The sequence below is a fragment of the Furipterus horrens genome, unplaced genomic scaffold, assembly GCF_987537825.1.
Source record: "Furipterus horrens unplaced genomic scaffold, mFurHor1.1.pri manual_scaffold_3, whole genome shotgun sequence".
Classification (NCBI taxonomy): Eukaryota; Metazoa; Chordata; class Mammalia; order Chiroptera; family Furipteridae; genus Furipterus; species Furipterus horrens.
Genome location: NW_028327173.1, coordinates 149,620,418 through 149,640,273, shown reverse-complemented (window position 1 = coordinate 149,640,273; position 19,856 = coordinate 149,620,418). Strand labels below are relative to the sequence as shown.

Below are 19,856 nucleotides of genomic sequence, written 5' to 3'. Positions count from 1 at the left end.
GAGCCAGCAGGCTTGGGTTCTGGCTTCTGCTCTTAGGATATTTATTTTTCGCCAACAAATTTTACCTCCTTATCTCTTTCACACAGACGAGTCCCAGACGTACATGTTCTCTCTTTGTGTTATCAAAACAGCCCACAAACACCTAGCAACTTGCAGCCCATGATATGTATAGGGCCTGAGATTTTGGGTTAGATGTGGACCTCCTGTTTGTGGAGTTATCTCTTCCAGAGTCTTTCAAGTGTCATCTAGGTAACAACTCAGAGGGTGTCTTGAGGCCACTGAAGCAAAAGTCTTACAAGTTTCTTCTGAGTTTCTTTAGACAGTAGACCTTTTCCACTCCACCCCCAAATCCAGCCTGCCAAACATACCCCTGCCTGGCATCCTGGCACAAGAGATAAAATGAAAAATGGTAACTCCCAACAGCTGGTCCAAGAGATATCAGCAGGGAGGGATTAGGAGAGAAGAAATTTGTCAAGGAGCTCCCAAGAGAAGTGGAAGGAAACTCCACTATTTAAAGATTCTTAAGCTAACAAAATTACCTCCATCCTTTTCTTTCTGGAAAACAGATTCAGAGAGGGAGCCCTGAGCAACAGTTCAAGACAGGCATTTCCTGTGGGCCACTGGATAAGAGCAGCCTGCATCCATGGGACAGGGTGAGCCAAGCCAGCTCTCTGTGGGGCTTGCTGGACTGTCAGCAGCCCTTCCATCATTATATGTCTTCATTAAAGGAAGTAGGATGGTGGTGGAGGTGATGTGACTATGGTGAGGAGTGGTAGTGGGTGCTGGTAGTGGTAGAGGTGATGGCATTGGGGCCATGGAGTGGTGACAGGGTAAGTTTCAGTGGTAAGTTATTGATCATAATTGTGATGATGGTGGTAAGATGATGATGGTGGTTAGCATGGATTTGTATTCTTGTCCTAGGATCATCATAGCATGACTGTTCTCACTGGGTTGTGATACTTACAAGGCTAAATGGAAAAGAAGAGAAAGTAGGGAGTCAGGGAATTCAACTAAAAGGGGCAAAGGCAGCCATAAAGCAAGAAAACAGGCAGTCTCAGAGTATGTAGAAATTTCAGGGGCCTCTGCACAGGTCTGTTAGCACATTGACAAGTCTCATTATAAATGAGAATTGTCTGCTAGACTGTCTTAGTACTCTCAGGCTCCCTCCTTGTAGTTTTTCTGGGCTGCATGGTGCCATAGATTTGGTGAGCCTTTAGGGAAAACAGCCAAGTATGATCTTGGGTGAATTCGTTCTACTCTCCAGGCCTCATTCTTGTCATTTATAAAACAAGAGACTTGGACTTAGTGATTACAAAACCAGCTCTTAAAATTATCTGATTTTGTTCAAAGAAAAACTGAGCAGGGGTGAGCAAGATTCTGGATTTTATTCATTGCTCTTGGATTGGGACCAGAACAGGAGGTCAGCGATGAGAAAAAGCATTGTTCTTATTAATAATAATGTTTCATTTAACGCGACTTATGTGTCTGACCCTGTGTTAAGTGTATTACAGCAGTCCTCCCTCTTCCATGTTTTCACTTTTTGTGGTTTCAGTTACCTGTGGTCAACTGTGATCTGAAAATAGTAAATGAAATATTCCTGCAGCAAACAATTCATAAGTTTTAAGTTGCAGGCTGTTCTGAGTAGCATGATAAAATCTCACGCCATGTGCTTCCTGGGATGTAAATCATCCCTTTGTCCAGTGTATTTATGATGTGTATGCCACCTGCCCTGTAGTCACTTAGTAGCCCTCTCAGTTATCAGATATGCCTTCGAGGTATCACACTGCTTGCATTCAAGTAATGCTTATCCTATTCAATAATGATGCCAAAACCATTCACATAACTTTTATTACAGCATATTGTTATAATTGTTCTATTTTATTAATAGTTATTGCTGTTAACTTTTAACTGTGCCAAATTTATAAATTAAACTTTATCATAAATATGTATAGAAAAAAACATAGTACATAACAGTGATTTTTGACTCTTTTATCTCACGGCACACATAAGCTCATTACATAAACTAAAATTCTGCAGCACACCAAAAAAATATAGCATATTGATCTGACAAAAAATAGGTATAATTTTAATACAGTCACACTGGATGGGTATTGTTGTATTGGCTATTGTCATTTTTTTATTTGACAATCTAAGGGAAAAGAGGTCAATGCCCCTGACTCAATAGTCAGGTGTTGCATGTTTTAAAAATTCTTGTGGCCCTGGCTGGTGTAGTTCAGTGGACTGAGCACCAGTCTGTGAATCAAAGGGTCCCTGCTTTGATTCCTAGTCAGCGCACATGCCTGGGTTGCAGGCTGGTTCTCTGGTTGGAGGCATGGAAGAGGCAACCGCACATGGATGTTTCTCTCCTTCTCTTTCTCCCTCCCTCCCCCTCTCTCTAAAAATAAATAAAATCTTAAAAAAAAAAAAAATACTTGTGACACACTGGTTGAAAATCACTACTAGTAGTATAGGGTTTGGTACTATCATCAGTTTCAGGCATCCACTAGGGTCTTGGCATGAATTCCCGGAAAAGAAGAGGTGGCGGGAGGACTACTGTATATACATCACTTCTTTTAATATCCACAACCCTGCAAGGAGGAGTGGTCATTCTAAGGAAGAGAAAATTGAAGGTCAGAGTAGTTAAGTTACTTGCCTTAGGTGGCACAGCTAATAAGTAAGTTGAGCGAAGGATTTTGAACACTGGTCCCTCTGACTCCAGGATCTGTGCTTTTTTTTACTTATCACATTTACCTCTGTCTCCATGTTTTGTCTCTTTCCCACATAGCCCTGGGGATCAAGAGCTGTGACTTCCAGGCAGCAAGAAACAATGAGGAGCACCATACCAAGAACATCAGCTCCAGGCGCCTTGTTGTGAGGCGAGGACAGCCCTTCACCATCACACTGCATTTCAGGACCCCCGTCAGTGCATTTCTGCCTGCCCTGAAGAAGGTGGCTCTCATTGTACAAACAGGTAAGTGGGGCAGGCCTAGAGCACTTGGGCATCAGGACTGGAGGGTTCTTTCTCATCACCCCCTCAGGGAACAAATGGCCCACATGGTACCTGGGCCTCAAGAAGTTTGCCCACCCAGCAGGGCTGTTGTGAAAAGAAGATAACGTGCATAATAAGCACTATTTATTGTGGTTTAGAAGTTGCTTAGCAGCATTATCACTAGGGGGTTCCTTTTGATCGCAAATGAGATCAGTTTTGTAGAAAAGCCTGAATAGGATCTAATCCAGGCTGAATATCATATTTAATTGTTACTATTTATTAAATGTGTACTACATGTCACACCCTGGCTGGTTTGGCTCAGTGGATTGAGCGTCGGCCTGCGAGCTAAGTGTCGCTGGTTCGATCTTCCAGTCAGGGCACATCAGAGAAGGAAAACTCTGACTCCAAAAAACCTGCGCTGCCTTGCGGCATACCTCTTCAGGGGAAAGGCTAAGGGAGTAAACCCTGACAGAAAATCCGGAGCCGGAGTCCCTAAGGCGGTTTGACGTTGTAGTGAACACCGGCAACTCCTGCGGCGCACCTGAAGCCAAGCTGTATTGACTCCGTCTTTCCCTTGGACCCTTCAGCTGCGAAGAGAGGGGGGGTCTGCTGCATGGGCAACAGCAGACCCTCCATATCACCCTGCCCAGGCTCTGTAGCTTCAGCTTCACTGGAGAGGACACTCCAGCGTCATCACAAGATGTCGATTCAACACGGGAGGAGACAGATACCGTGTCACTCCCGAGTCGGACTGCACAGCCATTCTCAGCAGTGCAGATAGACTCTTAAGAAGCTACACCATCGTCTCTCGAGACGGACGGCTGCCGAACGAACTACATGTCAGATTATGAGGCCAAGGCCTTTACATGCAATAGCTCATTAAGTCCTCACATTGAATCCCTGGCTGCTGTGGCTCAGCGGATTGAGCGTTGGCCTGTGAACCAAGTGTCACTGATTTGATTCCCAGTCAGGGCACATGACTAGGTTGCACACCAGATCCCCTGTTGGAGGCGCGTGAGAGGCAACCGCACAGTGATGTTTCTCTCCCTTTTTCCTTTCCCCTCTCTCTAAAAACAGATACATAAAATAAAATTAAAATAAAATAAAGTAACCTTGTTAAAAAATTTATTAAAAAAAATAAAAGACCTCTCATTGACCCTACGAAGCAGGTATTGTTACTCTGCCCATGGTAGAGACTATGAGATGTCTAGATGTAGGTCCATGGGCACTGAGAACCTGTGTACGCTCATCAGCCTCTATTGACTCCCATTATTCACCTCCAAAGCCAGTTTTTTACCTACTCCAACTTCGGGATACTTGACTTTATTACTCAGTTGTGACCAAGAGGTCCAAATGACGAATACATCTGTGTGTGACTGCAGGAGAGCAGCCTTCTGAGACCAACAGGACCCAAGCCACATTTCCGATTTCCAGTCTGGGGGACCGGAAGAGGTGGAGCGCAGTGGTGGAGGAGAGAGACGCCCAGTCCTGGACCCTCTCTGTGACCACTCCCTCAGACGCTGTCATCGGCCACTACTCACTCTTGCTGCAGGTCTTGCGCAGGAAGCCACGCCTCCTGGGCCAGTTCACCCTGCTCTTTAACCCCTGGGTTCGAGGTGAGTTTGGATTTGGGTCAGCCTGGGCTGCACAGGATAATACGGGCCCGGGGTCTCGGCGCAGCCTGACAGCATCCTCTAAAGGCAGCACCAGCGCTGGGTCTTGCAGTGTCCACTTCCTAGATGAATGGCTTCTCCGACCCCCACAGGAACAGTGTGGGGCTTCCCAGGGAAAGCAAAGGCTTGTCTCACCACCAAACCCTGCTGTTGGCTCAGGCCATCTGGTCACAGGAGATATGAGTCAGAGCTGACCCTGGGAGAGCTACCCTTTATTGTGGCAGTACAGGAGGCAAGAACTAGAAAGTGCTTCAGGAATAGCATTTCCTCCCTGGGCTCCCACAGACTATCACCAGGTGAATCCAGGTTTTACGGGACCTGAGGTTTATCTAACTTGGGGGAACCCTCTTAAAGAAAGAGAATACAAAATTTTGAATTGCTAAGGCCCCTCCCAAGATCTGGAGGGGGTCTGGTGAGGGGCCCCTAAGCTTCAGAGTCATCAGCTTCACAGTATACCTGTTCTGCTTTTCTCTCCTTATTCGTTCTGTTCTCACTACTGAAAACTGGTGCCACAAATTATACAGAAGGCCTTCTGTCCCTCAGTAGGGAACTTTATAAAATGGGGGCTGCAGACAAGCAGAGAAGAGGAGGACAGTGCCACCTGTGCTCTGAGAATGTACTTCTCAGAGCCCTAAAGCACCTGGACCAAACACCTCAGTTTGAAGTGACTTCCAAAGGAGAGATGTCTAGCTGACTTCATAGAAAAGACTCAGGATGGAAGGGCAAGAGTCGAGGGCTCCTTGGGCATATGGCTCTGATTTTAGGCCTCAGATATTTCAGGGCTTTCTGAGTTCTAATATCCTATCCTTCTGTTGCCCTGAGCACCCCCATCCCAAAGGGATGCCTGGGGAGATGGTATGAAAACCTTTTTCTCCTTCTAGTCCCCAGGAACCAGTCTAATCACGCCCCACTCCATCCACAGCATCAGGTGCAGAGAGAGATGCTTGGCAAGTAGAGCAGGTCCCCCCCCCCCCCACTCCCAGTTTTCTAGAGCAGGCAATGGACTCTTCAAAGCCCCCATCCTCCTCCCCAGTCCAACCTTGGATGAGGACAGCAGTAGACCATGGAGTCCCAGACTCACGTGGACACCCTCAGAGTAGAAAGCCAATGCTTTGACTTCCACTTCGCCAGCCCCACTGCTCCTTCTGACCCTGTCTTGCCAAATGCTGCTCTTCCCTTCCGCTCACCCCTCTCAACCTATGTTGTATTGGTTTTTCTGAAAAAACCTTAACAAAATTTTTTTTTATTCAACTTATGAGAGAGACATAACAGGCCACTGGGAAGCTCCCTGGGCTGTTGCCATATTCTGTTGTGTTGGTAGCACTCTGGCTATACATGTCTTTTGGGAACCAGTAGGCTTTTTAAGGTTGGGTTGTTCCTGTCTGCCTGGCTGACCGCAAAGGCCATCTTGGCTGATGCAAAAACTCTGACCCCTGTCCTGATCTCCACCAGAGAAGAGGCTGGGTCCCAGTGAGGGCAGTGAAAAGAGGAAGTTCTTCTTCAGTCCTCATTAGACCCAGAGCTGAAGAGGAGCATGTAACTGAAACTGGCCTGGGCAGGAGAGCAGAGGCCAGGAATGTGAGGAGCAGGCCTAGCACCCCACAGGTGCTCACCCCTGCCTGCTTCTCACCAGAGGATGCTGTGTTCCTGGAGAATGAGGCTCAACGCAGGGAGTACTTGTTGAACCAGAATGGCCTCATCTACCTAGGTACGGCTGACTGCATCCTGGAAGAACCCTGGGACTTTGGCCAGGTATGGGGGCCTCCAGAGAAGGTAAGGGGACAGTGATTGCCCCATTACCTTCAGTGTTCAGGCCAGACAGAGTTAGCAGGTCCCAAAGCTCCTGGTCATGAGGCAATGTGTTTAGCAAATTTCTGCCATATGGAACCTCTCGCTCCTCAGGGCCATGTCTGATCATCCTCTACAGCTTTCTGAGTTATCTTCTTAAAGATCATATAATTTAAACTGTAGAATCCCCACTGTCTACAGGATAAAAACCAATGCCAGGCATGACAAACAGGCCCTCTACAGCCAGACCACTGCTTTCCTTTCCCCAAGAGCCACTCAGGCTCCAGTTCCTGGGCAGCCCATGGACATGCATGCTGAATATTCCCTCCACCTGGAATAACTTCCCTTCTTTATCACCTGTGAAGCTCCTTCCATTTTTTAAGACCCACTGAAAGCCTTCCTCAGCCCCCAAAGGCAAAGCTAATCTCTCTACTGTGCTCTCTGCTCTGGGATGGCATCATTCCTAGAACCCTGGCCATGTTGCTGAGATCTGTAGTCTAAGTGGCTACATGTCTCTCTCCACTCCTAACTGTGGACTCTTCAAAAGCAGGAGCTGCCTGGGTATCCCCCACACACGGGTCAGTGCTGGCAGGAGCAGTAGGAATGCACTAAATGGATAAAGATAGAAATGAAAGGAAACAACACAGCCCTGGTCTTCAAGATTTCATACCTTATTGGGATTGGATTGCCAGGCACAGGGACCAGGGGGCACTGGGAGACAAGAAGGCAAGGAAAGAAGAAGGGAAGCCTGAGTCTGAGAGCAGGACAAGGTGATGGGGCTCAATTGTGGGATGGAAACCCTTCATCATGGCTCTGTGTGGTCCTTACAGTTTGAGGGGGATGTCTTGGACCTCAGCCTGGATTTGCTGAGCGTGGACAAGCAGGTGGAGAAGTGGGACAACCCTGTGCACGTGGCCCGCATTATGGGTGCCTTGGTGAGTGAGAGGAGGGAAAGGGGGAATCCTCTGATGGAGCTTTCCCCCTTCGTGGCCCTGGATATCTTCAGGCCATGGGGGATAGTTCCTGGAGAAGGGCAGGGATGAGGAGGGTAGGACAGCAACAACCGCGGGGGGAGAAAAAGCAAAGGAAGATATCAGCCTTCAAGACTCAAGCCAGTGAGGACTAAAACTGGCCTGGACTCCCTCAGAGCACTCCGCTGTCACATGCCTCTTCCCCGCAGCCCAAATTGGAGGCCTAGGTCCCTGGAAGGGAGGGAGTAGGGTCCACCTTACTCAGTGTTTGCAGCTAAGGTATTCAAAGGGACTTGTTTTTATTTCTAAATTATTCCTAAGGGTATGCAAACCATGAAGGTAGCTTGGTGCTTTCCCATTGTTCCTAAAAATCCTTCACAGGAGTAATGTGTTCTCCATTTCCTCTTGTGCCACTGGACTCTCCTCTGAAGAGGTGGTGAGGGACAGAGACAGCTTGTGAGGAAGAGGTTTAGGATAAGTGGGCCTCCAGATCCCAGGTGCAAACACCCTCAAAGGAATGAGGACCAGGCAAGTGAAGAAGCAGGGAACCCAGTCCCTAGTGAGGGACCACGCTCATGCTTCCCTTGTGGCTTTGTTTGCCAGTGTGGTCCACAAACCCCTGGCTTCCAGAGGACTTGTTAAAAAGGTGAATTCCAAACTCTGGCTGGTGTAGCCCAGTGGATTGAGCATTGATTGGCCTGTGAACCAAGTGTCACTGGTTCGATTCCCAGTCAGAGCACATAGCTAGGTTGCATGTCAGGTCCCAGTAGGGGGCGCAAGTGAGAGGCAACCACACGGTGATGTTTCTCTCCCTCTCTCCTTTCCTCTCTCTCTGAAAATAAATAAATAAACAAGCAAATAAATAATTTTTTTTAAAAAGGTGGATTCCTGGACTCTCCCCCCGCCCCGCCCCCTGCCCTTTGCCCCCAGAGATTATAACCCAGTGAGCTAAGGTGGAGCCCTGGAACATGCAGGTTTAACGTGGTCCAGGTAATCTGATGCAGATGGTCTGTTCACCACACTTGGAGAAGTGTGATAAGCCGTCCTCACCCCCAACCCCCACTATACCCTCTCACCCCCACCCCACCCCAAAAGCTGCCTTGCCCTGGGACTCACATAACATCCACATATTTCCCCACACAGCTGCATGCACTCAAGGAGGAGAGTGTCCTGCCCACCTCACAGGCCCAGACTGCCCAGGAAGGGGCCTTGCTGAACAAGCGCCGGGGCAGCGTGCCCATCCTGCGGCAGTGGCTCACAGGCCGAGGGCGACCTGTGCATGATGGTCAGGCCTGGGTGTGGGCTGCTGTTGCCTGCACAGGTACAGAGCAGGCTCACGTTGGCTACCATACAGTGTCTGCCTCTTGGGTTGCCCTGTGGTCCCCCATGTGGGAGGGACATCTCCCAAAGCGGGTACTGCCTCCACTCCGAAGCATTTCCTCACCATCAATCACACTCAGAACAGGTTCAGAGGCACCATCTGACCAAGAAAACAGCTACTTGTTCAGGGCAGCTCCTCCTGACCAGCTTCTGCTCCTTTTTCCCCTCAGCAAAGTTGGGCCCATCTGGCGAACTCTGCTCCCAACTCACTTTCACTGGGAAACTTCCCCTGGCCCTCCCCCACTAGAGCAAGCCCCCAGTGCTCAGTCAGCCTCCCCGCGCTGCCTGCTCTGTCTGCTGTGTAACTTCCATAGACCTCATTTCGTGGCCTTTATAGGTCCTGTGCCTGGTGTCAGTTCTAACCCCCTGGTGCCTGTACACCTCCCCTTTCCATGGTGTCAGCTGGCATTTAAGAAAATGCCTGCCCAGAGGCGACACCGAAGGCACTAGCTGCGCCCCCACCCCAGGCCTCTCTGGCGCCCCCTTACGCAGCCCTTTCTGCGCAGTGCTGCGGTGTCTGGGAATCCCTGCGCGCGTCGTCACCACGTTCGGCTCAGCGCAAGGCACCAGCGGAGGCATGTTTGTGGATGAATACTACAACGAGGAGGGGCTTCAGAACGGAGAAAGCCAGGGAGGCAAAATCTGGTGAGGAGCCCGAAAGGGATGAAGTCTCCCACTGGAAGGGCTCCAAACTCAGGTCACGTAACCCCCATGGGAACCCACCCCTGAGTGGTCCGGACACTGAGAGGAGGCCTTCAAGACTCCTCCTGGACGCTAATGGTCAGTTGTGGCACGCAAGCCCCTTCCTGGGAGTGTTGCAGCAACTTTTACACTGCATCCTCCCGTACCCAAGGCAACAACAACTGCTATTTCTAGAACCTCTTGAGGACTCTTTTTTCTTCTTTTTTTTTTTTTACGCTTGAATTGTTCCTTTGCTACCCTCAGGATCTTCCAGACTTCCACAGAGTGCTGGATGACCCGACCTGCTTTGCCCCAGGGTTATTGTGGATGGCAGATTCTGTACCCAAGTGCTCCTAAGGGAGGTGGAGGTAAAGCCTGGGGTTGGACAGAGCTGCGTGGGCTGAAGGAGTTCCTGGGAGAGGAAACAGGAGCAGCAGGTTGTCCAAAGGGGGTCTGCATCCCTTAAAACAGGAAAAGCAGAAAAAATGCCGGTGGCTGGCAGAATGCTGACCGATGCCAGTGGGCTCAAGGGAACAAAGGTGTTAGCCCAAGGCTGTGGGGAGACTAGCCCCACCTCAGTGCAACAGGCACGATTGCTGAGCCTCAGGGAAAGGCAGAGAGTCTTAAGAGAGCTGGTAGTTGTGCTGGGTCAGGAGCTTGCAATGTGGGACTCCTGAGATTCTGGATGTGGATGAAGAGGGTATCAAGTTAGGTTCAAGCTCGGAGAAGTAATCTTCAGGAGCCATAAAATACGGTTCTTTTTCCCCAGGAATAGATCAGTTACAGAGCCCAGCACATACAAGTGCTCAATAAAGGTGATCTGTTTCTAATATTGTCTTAGAGGTTTGCAAAGCTCTTGTGACTTTTGGCATCCATAGCAAAGCTGGCTTAGGAACGCCTGTGTACTGTTTCTCTGAAGTTCTACCTGTCGAGTTTCTGAGAGGGCTTCTGCCCCAAGGCATTACCAAAATTATTGTCACTAAATGTTGTGAGTTTCACCTCTGCCTGCCCTCTTAGAAACCAGGCTTAGTGCCCACCTCTGACCTTGATCCCCAGGGAGGGAAAATAGGGTCTAGGATGGAAAATGAGGTTATAGAGCTCTGGCCCAAGCAGAGGTCTGGGCGTGGCTCCTCTTGCTCACTGACCTCTCTCTGCCTCAGTCTTGAAGGCCTGTGATCTGGTCCCCGTCAGAGCAGTCAAGGAGGGGACTCTGGGTCTGACGCCTGCGGTAGCGGACCTTTTTGCCGCAGTAAATGCCTCATGTGTGGTCTGGAAGTGCTGTGAGGATGGGACTCTGGAGCTGACCAACTCCAACACTAAATATGTCGGCAACAACATCAGCACCAAAGGTGTGGGCAGTGACCGCTGTGAGGACATCACTCAGAACTACAAGTACCCTGAAGGTACTGGGCAGGGGACGGCCCCAGGCTTCTCAGCTCCTCCAACAGCATAAGAGGGGTCGGGATGGGCTGGATAGATGCAGGCCACAGAGAGCTGTTGTCCTTTTCCCATCATATAAAACAGGGTTTCTCAACCTGCTTTGACACTATTGACATTAGTCAGGTGACTCTTCATTGTGGGGGTTGTGCATCATAGAACATTTAGCAGTGTTCCTGGCCTCTGTCCACTAGATGCCAGCACCCCTCCACCATCACCAACCACCAGCTGTGACAACCAAAAATGTCTCCAGATATTTCCAAATGTCCCCTGAGGGCCCAATTGCCCTCAGTTGAGAACTGCTGCTATAAAACAACACACTTAATATTAAGTCATGGTGCCAGAAAATGTTCTTTCTCTCCCCATCTTACCCAGTCCTTCTCAACCTGTTCCTCCCTCCACATTAGTTTATGGCACCACTTTCTACCTATTTATTCCAAATATGAGGCTGGCACTCTCGTCTCTCCCCCTTTACTGGCCCACATTGCTCTCACTTTCATCTTGTCATCTCCTTCCCCGTTGCCTGCAGGTAACCCAGGGCCTCACTGTCTCTGGTCCACAGTATTCCAACAGTCTCCTCACTGGACCTCCTGCCTGCAGTGTCTCCATCATTATTCCCTTTCCAAACTTCCAGTTTCCAGAATGAGCTTTCTAAGACACCATCTAATTATATTATATCCCTGCTCCAGAATATCCTTGGAATAAGTTCAAACTCCTTCGCTTAGAAATATTCAAGTCCCTTCCAAATTGTCGTCAGAGACCATGTGACTTGTCCAAAAGCTTGCTTTCCCAGCTGTTCAAGGGGCAAATTCATAGCACTTGAAAAAGAACTTGGTTCTGAGTCACTTGGAAGGGACACTCTGTACCTGTGGTGGGTGTGCCGAAACACAGAACTTTTCTCTTTTTTTTAGCTTAAGTATGGCCTTAGAGGTTTGCAAAGCTCTTGTGACTTTGGCATTTGAGCAGCAGTGGGTAAATGAGTCTTATTCCTGGATAAGAGGCCTCTTTGTTTATCCCATTCTGCAGGATCTCTTCAAGAAAAAGAGGTGCTAGAGAGAGTCCAGAAAGAGAAACTGGAACATGGGAAAGACAACAGCGTCTGTCCTCCCAGTCTTGAGATGGCCGATCCTCTGTACTTGTTCTTGGAGGCACCCAGCTCCCTACCCCTGGGAGGGGATGCCCAGTTCTCTGTGACCCTGATTAACCCCAGTGACCAGGAGAAGACTGTGCAGCTGGCAATTGGGGTGCAGGCGGTGTACTACAATGGCGTCCTTGCTGCTGAGCTCTGGAGAAAGAAGCTGTTTCTTACACTCAGTGCCAACCTGGGTAACTCTCTATGGCCCTGCCAGATGCCACAAAACCCAGCTCCCTCTTGGGGCAGATTGCAGCCATAAGGCACCCCCCTGCAGGTCTTGATAGGTGGCTTCTAGCCCCTGGTGCATGCTCTCTCTCTCTCACTCAATATATATTTATTGCACTTTACATAGAGAAAAAAGCAAAACAAAACACAACACCCCACAATTTTGATTTCAGTAATACAAATAGACTATAGCAGCCGTGCAAGAAGTGTTTGATAAGGTAAATAGAATACAATGGCGGGGGAGCATTGCAACTTGGGAGCAGGCTGCCTCCAAGTAAATCAAACGGCATTGGGTCTTAAAGGATGAGCAGTACAGTGATGGACAGAAAAGTGAGTCATAGGCGTTCCAGGCAAGCAGGAACAACATGTGCACAGGTGCCTCCTCCCAGAGAGTCTCATTTAATTGGTCTGGGATGGGGTCCAGGCATTGTTTTTGTGTTGTTTTGTTTTTAATTCCCTGCGTTATTCTGGGGTTGAAATTTCCTGGACAAGAGCAGTTGTTCTCTAACTTTCCTGTAATCAGAATCACCTAGGAAAATTTGATGCTCAGCCTGCACCCCAGACCAATTAAATCAGAAATTCCATGGTTGGAGCAAGATAGAATCAGTGTGGAATAGAGCTTGTCTATATTATTGCAACAGCCTCCGAGTCCCCACCCTCCATCCAGTCTCTCCACCATGTTCCCCTTCTAAGGGGTGGTGCTGGGGAGGGGAGCAGTTGGGGGGGGTATGAAAGCTGGATAAGGCCACATCATGCAGAAGCTTGTAGATCATGCTAAGCAGTTTGAGTTTTGTTATCTGAGCAATAGTGGACTGTTGGAAGTTGTTAACCAGGGAGTCACTATAATCAGAAATTCATTTTTATAGATTTTTTTCCCCTCACCTGAGGACATGCTTATTGATTTTAGGGAGAGGGGAACGGGCTGGGGGGCAGGGAGAGAAACATTGATTGGTTGCCTCTCATATACACCCAATGGGGGACCAAACCCACAACCTAGGCATGTGCCCTGACCAGGAATCAAACCTGTGACCTTTTGGTTTATGGGATGACACTCCAACTGAACCACACCGGCCAGAGCAGAAATTCATTTCTCTAAATAGAACTTTTGGAAAAATAGAATGGAAAGGGTTATATTAGAGTAGTGGTTCTCAAACTTGGTTGCACATTGAATCACCTGGGGAACTTTGAAAATACTGATACCCAGGCCTCACCATTGAAATCTGATATAACTGACTTGAGGTATGGCCTGGCATTGGGATTGTTTTATAAAGCTCCCCATGTGATTCTAATGTGCATCCACTGTTGAGAACCCTGTATTAGCGGTTGAAAGGTTTTGTAATAATCAAGAAATGAAGGACAAACTAAACTATCAGCACTTTAATTGAAGATACATTAAGAAGGTTCTAGATTGGACTTGTGAATATGTGTATGTATTGGGAGGTGGGGAGAGTACTTCCAGTTTGGGTGAGCCTCTAGAACAGGGAAAATGGGAAAGAAAAGGTTTGGAGGAAAAGATGATGCGTTCTGTTTGTGGCATGTTGGGTTTGAAAGCCCTTTAGATAGGTGGTATGCAGCTGGAAACCTAAACCTGGCATTCAACTTTAAGGCCCGGGTTGGAGACCAGATGTAAGAATCCCAGCAGAAAGGGACTGCTAAGAGTCATGGCATCAATGAGCTCAAGGGAGCAAGGAGGATGGTGAGAAGAAGAGAGGGTGAGGAGGGAACACAGGTGACAGCAGCATGTAGGGGGCAGTCAGGGAAAGACCAGAGAATAAGGGAGATGGAGAAGTCAAAGGGAGGAGGGGGCACCCAGCAAAGGCAACAAAGAAGCCATGAGATGTTAAGACTGAAAAGCATCTATGGACAGAGTGGTCTCACTCAGAAGCAATGCCAGCTTCCTGGGGGTTAAGTGGATTGAGAGTTGAAAGGTGAGACAAGGTGTACAGTCCTTTCTGGAAGAATGGAGGGATCAAAAAGAGAGGCTGGGTGGTAGTCAGCCAGAGACACTGGGTAGAGGGAGGGTGTTTGTTTGTTTTTCCTTTAAGATGAGAGAAAGTGAAATCTGCTTACATGCTGAAAAAAAAAATCAGCAGAGAAAAAAAGACTGAAGCCTCAGGAGAGATGGGCTTTTAAAAAATCCTTTTCTTAAAATTGAATTTCTTGGGGTGATATAGGTTTCATGTGTGCAGTTCTATAATACATCATCTGTATGTTGTGTACTCACCACCCCAAGTCAAACAGGAGAGAAAGGTTTTAATTGATGATGCAACCCTTGAGAAAATGAGTCAACTAGAATAGTTATAGCTCACATTTACTGGGCACTTATTTGTAGCAAATATGGTGTTAAATGTTCTATGTGCATTGTCTCATTCATCCTCACAATAACCCTATGAGACAGGAACCGTTATTACCCCCACTTTACAGATGAGGAGACCAAGACACAGTTACCTAGCTAGGCACTGGTGAGGTTAGGATGGAGCACAGATTTATAAAGCAGAGAACTAGACTCAAGCAGGGGTAGTGACAACTGGGGTAGATGGCTGTGTCTGTAGGTTGGGAATGGGACTATGAGCTCGAGAGGATTCCTCAACGATAAGGAATGGCTTTCTTTTCTCTAAGAAAGGGAAAAGAGAAGAAGCAGAGAATGGGAAGGAACTAAGCATATATTCAGCAATAACTGTGTGGCAGGGTCTGAAATGATCACTTTATTTGCGGTATTTCATTTAACACCAGCCAGGCAAGTGTTATTAGAAAGAAAACCGAGGTCAGGTTTTAGTTCTAGTTCAAAGAGACTGTTCCACAACCTCACTGAGGTGGTCTCCTAAGAGTGTTAGTGGAGGTGGAGGTGGTGGTGAGGAATGGGTTCTCGAGTGAGTTCAAGTTTGAAATTCCTGTGAGGAATGAGGCATCTTTCTGGCTTTGGTGAGATCTTGACTTCTTTGCATTGTGTGTGTAATTATTGCTTGTTTCCGGGGCACACACACCAGCACTGATTCCTCCTGTCACGTGTCTCAGTTAGGAGAATCACCACCAGCCTGTCCTACTCCTATTTTGAACGAAGCCCGCCTGAGAACAGCTTCCTCAGACTTACCACTTTGGCAACGCACTCAAAGTCCAGCCTCAGCTGCTTTGCTCAGGAAGACATCGCCATTTGTAGACCATGCCTCGCCATTGAGGTAGGCACCAGTCTTTCCCCAAATTACTCTCATTTGTTATTATTACTCAGGTCCCCATTTCAGAAAGAATCAGAGCCCTTCACGCTTCGGTGCAGGTGACTCTGATGCAGGACTACCAGAAAATGTTTCATTGAGAGCTCCTCGTCTTCACAGAGATGTTTCTTGCATATGCTATTCAGGTTGAAATCTTTCAACTTCCTTAGGTGGTTAAGTAAAGGTTTCTAAAGTTGGGCCTCCCCAGTTGCTGCCTCCCTACATGTAGGGATAATAATAGTATGTTTATTTAGTGCTTTATTCATAGGCCAATGTACTTTCACCTCCTTTATTTCTTTTAATTCAAAAGCCCTGTGAGGTGGAACTGCTTCCATTGACCAGAGAAGGAAACTGTCCTAGAGAGCAAATGTACAAGATCATAAAAAGGGGACATTTTAGAGACTTATGGCTCTTGGTCTGGTCATCTTTTCACATGTCTACCTTGGCTGAAATGAATGTGATTTGGTCTGTGCCCTGAAAGAGGTTATATAATTGGGTAAGAGAAACGCAACATTTGGTTTCATAGGCCAGTGCTTTAATAGAACCACAAAGTCACTATGGCATACATGAAGTACAGTAGTCCCTCTCTATATCGCGGTTCACTTATCGCGGCCTCACTGTATTGCAGGATTTTAAAAATATTTAAAACTTTATTTATCACAGATTTTTTGCTATATCGCGGGATTTTGTGGTACTGTTTACGTATGTTGTTAAAGTTACATAGGTTTAAGAGTGTAGAATATGTTTAAGAACATAAGTAGTGTTTATAAAAGTGTGGAAAAGGTTAATAAGGGAGTGGGAAAGGTTAATAAGGGATTGGGAACAGTTTATAAGTGTGTGGGAGGGTTTATAAAGCCTTAAAATATATATAAATACTAAAATAAATGTAAGGTTCCTACTTCGAGGATTTTCACCTATCACGGGGAGGGGGTCTAGAATGTAATATACGTGATAAGTGAGGGATCACTGTAAAGGGGATTAAGTCCATCTCATTAATTTGAGGAAGACTTCATGGAGGAGGTGGCGTTTATACTGGGCCTTGAAAAGTGGGTAAGCTTCCAGTGCAGAGGTGGGGGAAGGCCACTGCCGGCAGAAAGGACCCCAAAAAAAGGGAACCTGAGGGGCGTGCTGGGGATGGGATAGTACTGGGTGTGGCTCGGATGTTGTTTAATCAAGGGAAGAACAAATGAGGTTGGAGAGGTGGGTTGGGGTCAGACCATGAAGGGCTCTGAGTGCCAACTGAAGCTATATTTCAAAGACAGTGAGTCTCTAAGTGGAGGAGAGGCACCATCAGAGTCAGTCTGTGTAGGATCAAGGGTGAGAGTAAATGCAGGAAGACCAGGTAGAGGGGTAAAGAAAGCAGCTGTGGTATTTGGATTAGGATGGCAGAGATAGGAGAGTAATGAGGAGGGTACAGGGCAGGTGCCAGAGAGGGGAAGGAGTGACTGTGGCTCTGTGTTCTTGGCCTCTGCTCCAGGTATTATCTCTTCCCACAGGTGCCAGAGGCAGCAGAGCAGTATCAACCTCTTACGGCTTCAGTCAGCATCCATAACTCTCTAGAAGCTCCCATGAAGGACTGCGTGATCTCCATCCTTGGAAGGGGGCTCATTCACAGAGAGAGGAGCTACAAGTAAGAGACCACAAGCTTCTCATCCCCCTGACATATCTCATCTGGTCAGAAAGGCTGGGACTCAAGATTCTAACTAACTGGCTTTTTGCTATGTCCATGGAGACAGTGTGAATATGCCCTGAAGTAGAACTAAGGGATTAGGCCCTGTCTCATCCCAGGGACCATGTGTACAGGGGGCGGGGGTGAGGGAGGCTCTGTGCTCCTTAGGCACCCACCTGACCCTGATTGCTGCCCTGATCATCCAGGAAGAGCCTCGGTATTGGTGGTGAATACAGGCGAGAGGATTAGGGCTGGGTGCTAGAGAATATCACGGGGAGGGTAGGCTGTCTCTCAGAAGCTTCATTCTATTAATGCCCACCACAAGATTGAATTTTGCTTACTTAAATATTCTTTTATTCCTATTCCCTACTTCCATTCCCACCAGCCTTCATATCCTTTTGTTAGCATGTATAAAATGCCCACTGTTGCTTCATGAGCCTGTAGTTTTAACTTATATAAATGATGTTGTCTAATTTTCTTACTTTTCACTCAGATCGACGCTAAGATTCATCCACATATACCAAGTCCATTGTTTCTGCTACATAATACATAATGCACATCCTCTGCTTCCTACCCCTCCACTTCACAGTGATAGGCACCCCGAGTGCCTCCAAGTCTCAGACACCACAAATACTGCTGCACTGAACATCCCCACATGTCCCCTTATGTACTTGTTTGAAACTGGTGGGGGAGGAAAGGCTATATATGCCCAGGAATGGAATTGCTGAGTCATAGAATGGGGTCTGGTTTGACCAAGTCCTATCAGATTTGTTTGCTCAATATCTGTAGGCGCCTCCCTCCCTCCAGCAGTCCATGAGTTTCTATATTCCTCCACTCTTGGCAATACCCAACTTTCTCTTTTTTCCAGTCTAAAAGAAATAAGATAATATCTCATTATTGTTTTAATTTAACTCTTCATGTGTTTATTAGCCATTTCCATTTCCTTCTCTATGAAGTTCTTAGACCACTTTTCTTTTGGTGTTCCTGCTTTTTTGCCTTGTTCATTTGTAGGAGTTCCCTGCATAGCCTAGGCATTAGTCCCTTGTTAGTTTTAAATGTTGCAAGTATCTTCCTTCATGATCTCTCCTCTCATTATGTCCACTGCATCCTTCACTGAATATACAGTATACTGTTTAGAGTTCTGCTTGCACTGCCCCTGGGGTCCCTGACAGGTTGTCTGGTGTTGAGCCACTGCCTCAGCTTCATGAAACTTAGTGAGACATTCTTGTCAATAAATTCAGAGAAGGGACTGCCAAGATTTAACCAGACATTTGAGGTCTCCCAGATCAATTGTGGATCTCAAAGGATACCTGCACCATTCCCTCAGTCACCATAAGCAGGTCCCCAGGCAGGCCAGGAGGCTGCTGACAGGGCTCCAAACACCACCTGTTGACATACTGACATCATCTCAATATACCTACCATACCCACTGCATTTAGCAGTGCATGGGTTCCAAAGCTATAGCTTTTCCAAACATACCCCAATACTGTTACCGGGAGTGGAAACAGACTGAAGTCACAGGTGATAAAAGAAACAACAGATGCAGCTCAGAAGCCTTTAGAATAGGATTTCTGTTCTCAGTCATGAAATTATTCACCGTAGAGAGGCTCCTGTCTTCTATCCCCTTAAAACCTCCTGTGTCAACAGCAAGGTACTTAGATGTTTATTTCATCATGATCCACCTCTTCAAGTAGGGAAGGATAAGAATTACTGGGGTCAGCAAAGCAGTGAATCTGGGACAGAATTAGCACCTGCCTTTTCCTTTATTTCAGATTAGGTCTGGTGCGGCCTGGAAACACCCTGTGCACCCAATTCTGGTTCACGCCGACGAAGGTGGGGCTCCAGCGGCTCACTGTGGAAATGGACTGCAACGCATTCCAGAACCTAACCAATTACAGAAGTATCACTGTGGTAGCCCCTGAACTTGCAGCTTAAACTACCAGCTCTAGCATCACATGCCCTGACCACCCCTTTATATCTATAATCTAAAAACAAATGTGCTAGAAGGGAAACTTTGCTTATCAGACAGACGAAATCTCCATTAGGCTGAGCAGAAGAGTGACCAAGAACAGAACCAGATTCCCAGAAATCAAAAGAAAAGACATACATCTCTGTCACTCCAGCTTAAGGCAGCTGTGAAGACTAATTGTCTTAGAATAGAAGCTACTGGGCTTGTGTGATAAAAGGAACTTTTAAAAAGGTACTTAGATAAGTACATTCAGATTTCTCTAGTTCAGGGTTTTCATAACCATTTTAGTGCTAATACATTCGTTAACTTATAGGTAAGGAAAATAACCTAACATTTAAATTATTCTTATATTTCTGGTGAAGTGGGACAATATTAGCTAAAAATTGAATTTTTAGGTAATCCTAAGATTACATCAATTGATGCTATTCCTGACCCTTAAAGTTCAAAGATAACTGAACAAAGTTATAAAATACAAAATACAAGAACTGAGAGTAGAATGATCTTCTAGATTGAGCTATAGATTAAGTTTTTATGAGAGTTCTGTGTGCATTAAGTATCCCACAATTAAAGTATGATGTTAATATCATGAATTTGGTCTAGTAGGGAAATATGAAAATCATTAAGTATATAGAAAATTTGCCCTAAAAGAAAGAATTAAAGAACTGAACTCTGTACAAAGTTATGATTTTTTTGTTTACATTATTTTGTTGCTTTGGCATTTGCTTAGTTT

At 46.9% G+C, this 19,856-nt stretch overlaps 1 protein-coding gene across 1 annotated transcript; it reads left to right on the top strand.

Moving 5' to 3' along the window:
* Positions 1-459: 459 nt before the first annotated feature.
* Positions 460-19,856, top strand: EPB42 (erythrocyte membrane protein band 4.2). Its single transcript, XM_090270495.1, has 13 exons — positions 460-653; positions 2,786-2,971; positions 4,372-4,605; positions 6,296-6,414; positions 7,281-7,385; positions 8,565-8,742; positions 9,308-9,446; positions 9,747-9,850; positions 10,643-10,885; positions 11,946-12,245; positions 15,295-15,455; positions 16,985-17,118; positions 18,930-19,856. The coding sequence occupies exons 1-13, from the start codon at positions 644-646 to the stop codon at positions 19,090-19,092; spliced, it is 2,076 nt and encodes a 691-aa protein (XP_090126621.1). The 5' UTR covers positions 460-643; the 3' UTR covers positions 19,093-19,856.

Excerpts from the sequence above, each read along its gene's own strand:
- EPB42 (XM_090270495.1), top strand. Across the intron at positions 7,386-8,564 it reads CCCGCATTATGGGTGCCTTG|CTGCATGCACTCAAGGAGGA; the intron begins GTGAGTGAGAGG and ends TTCCCCACACAG. Across the intron at positions 10,886-11,945 it reads GAACTACAAGTACCCTGAAG|GATCTCTTCAAGAAAAAGAG; the intron begins GTACTGGGCAGG and ends CCCATTCTGCAG.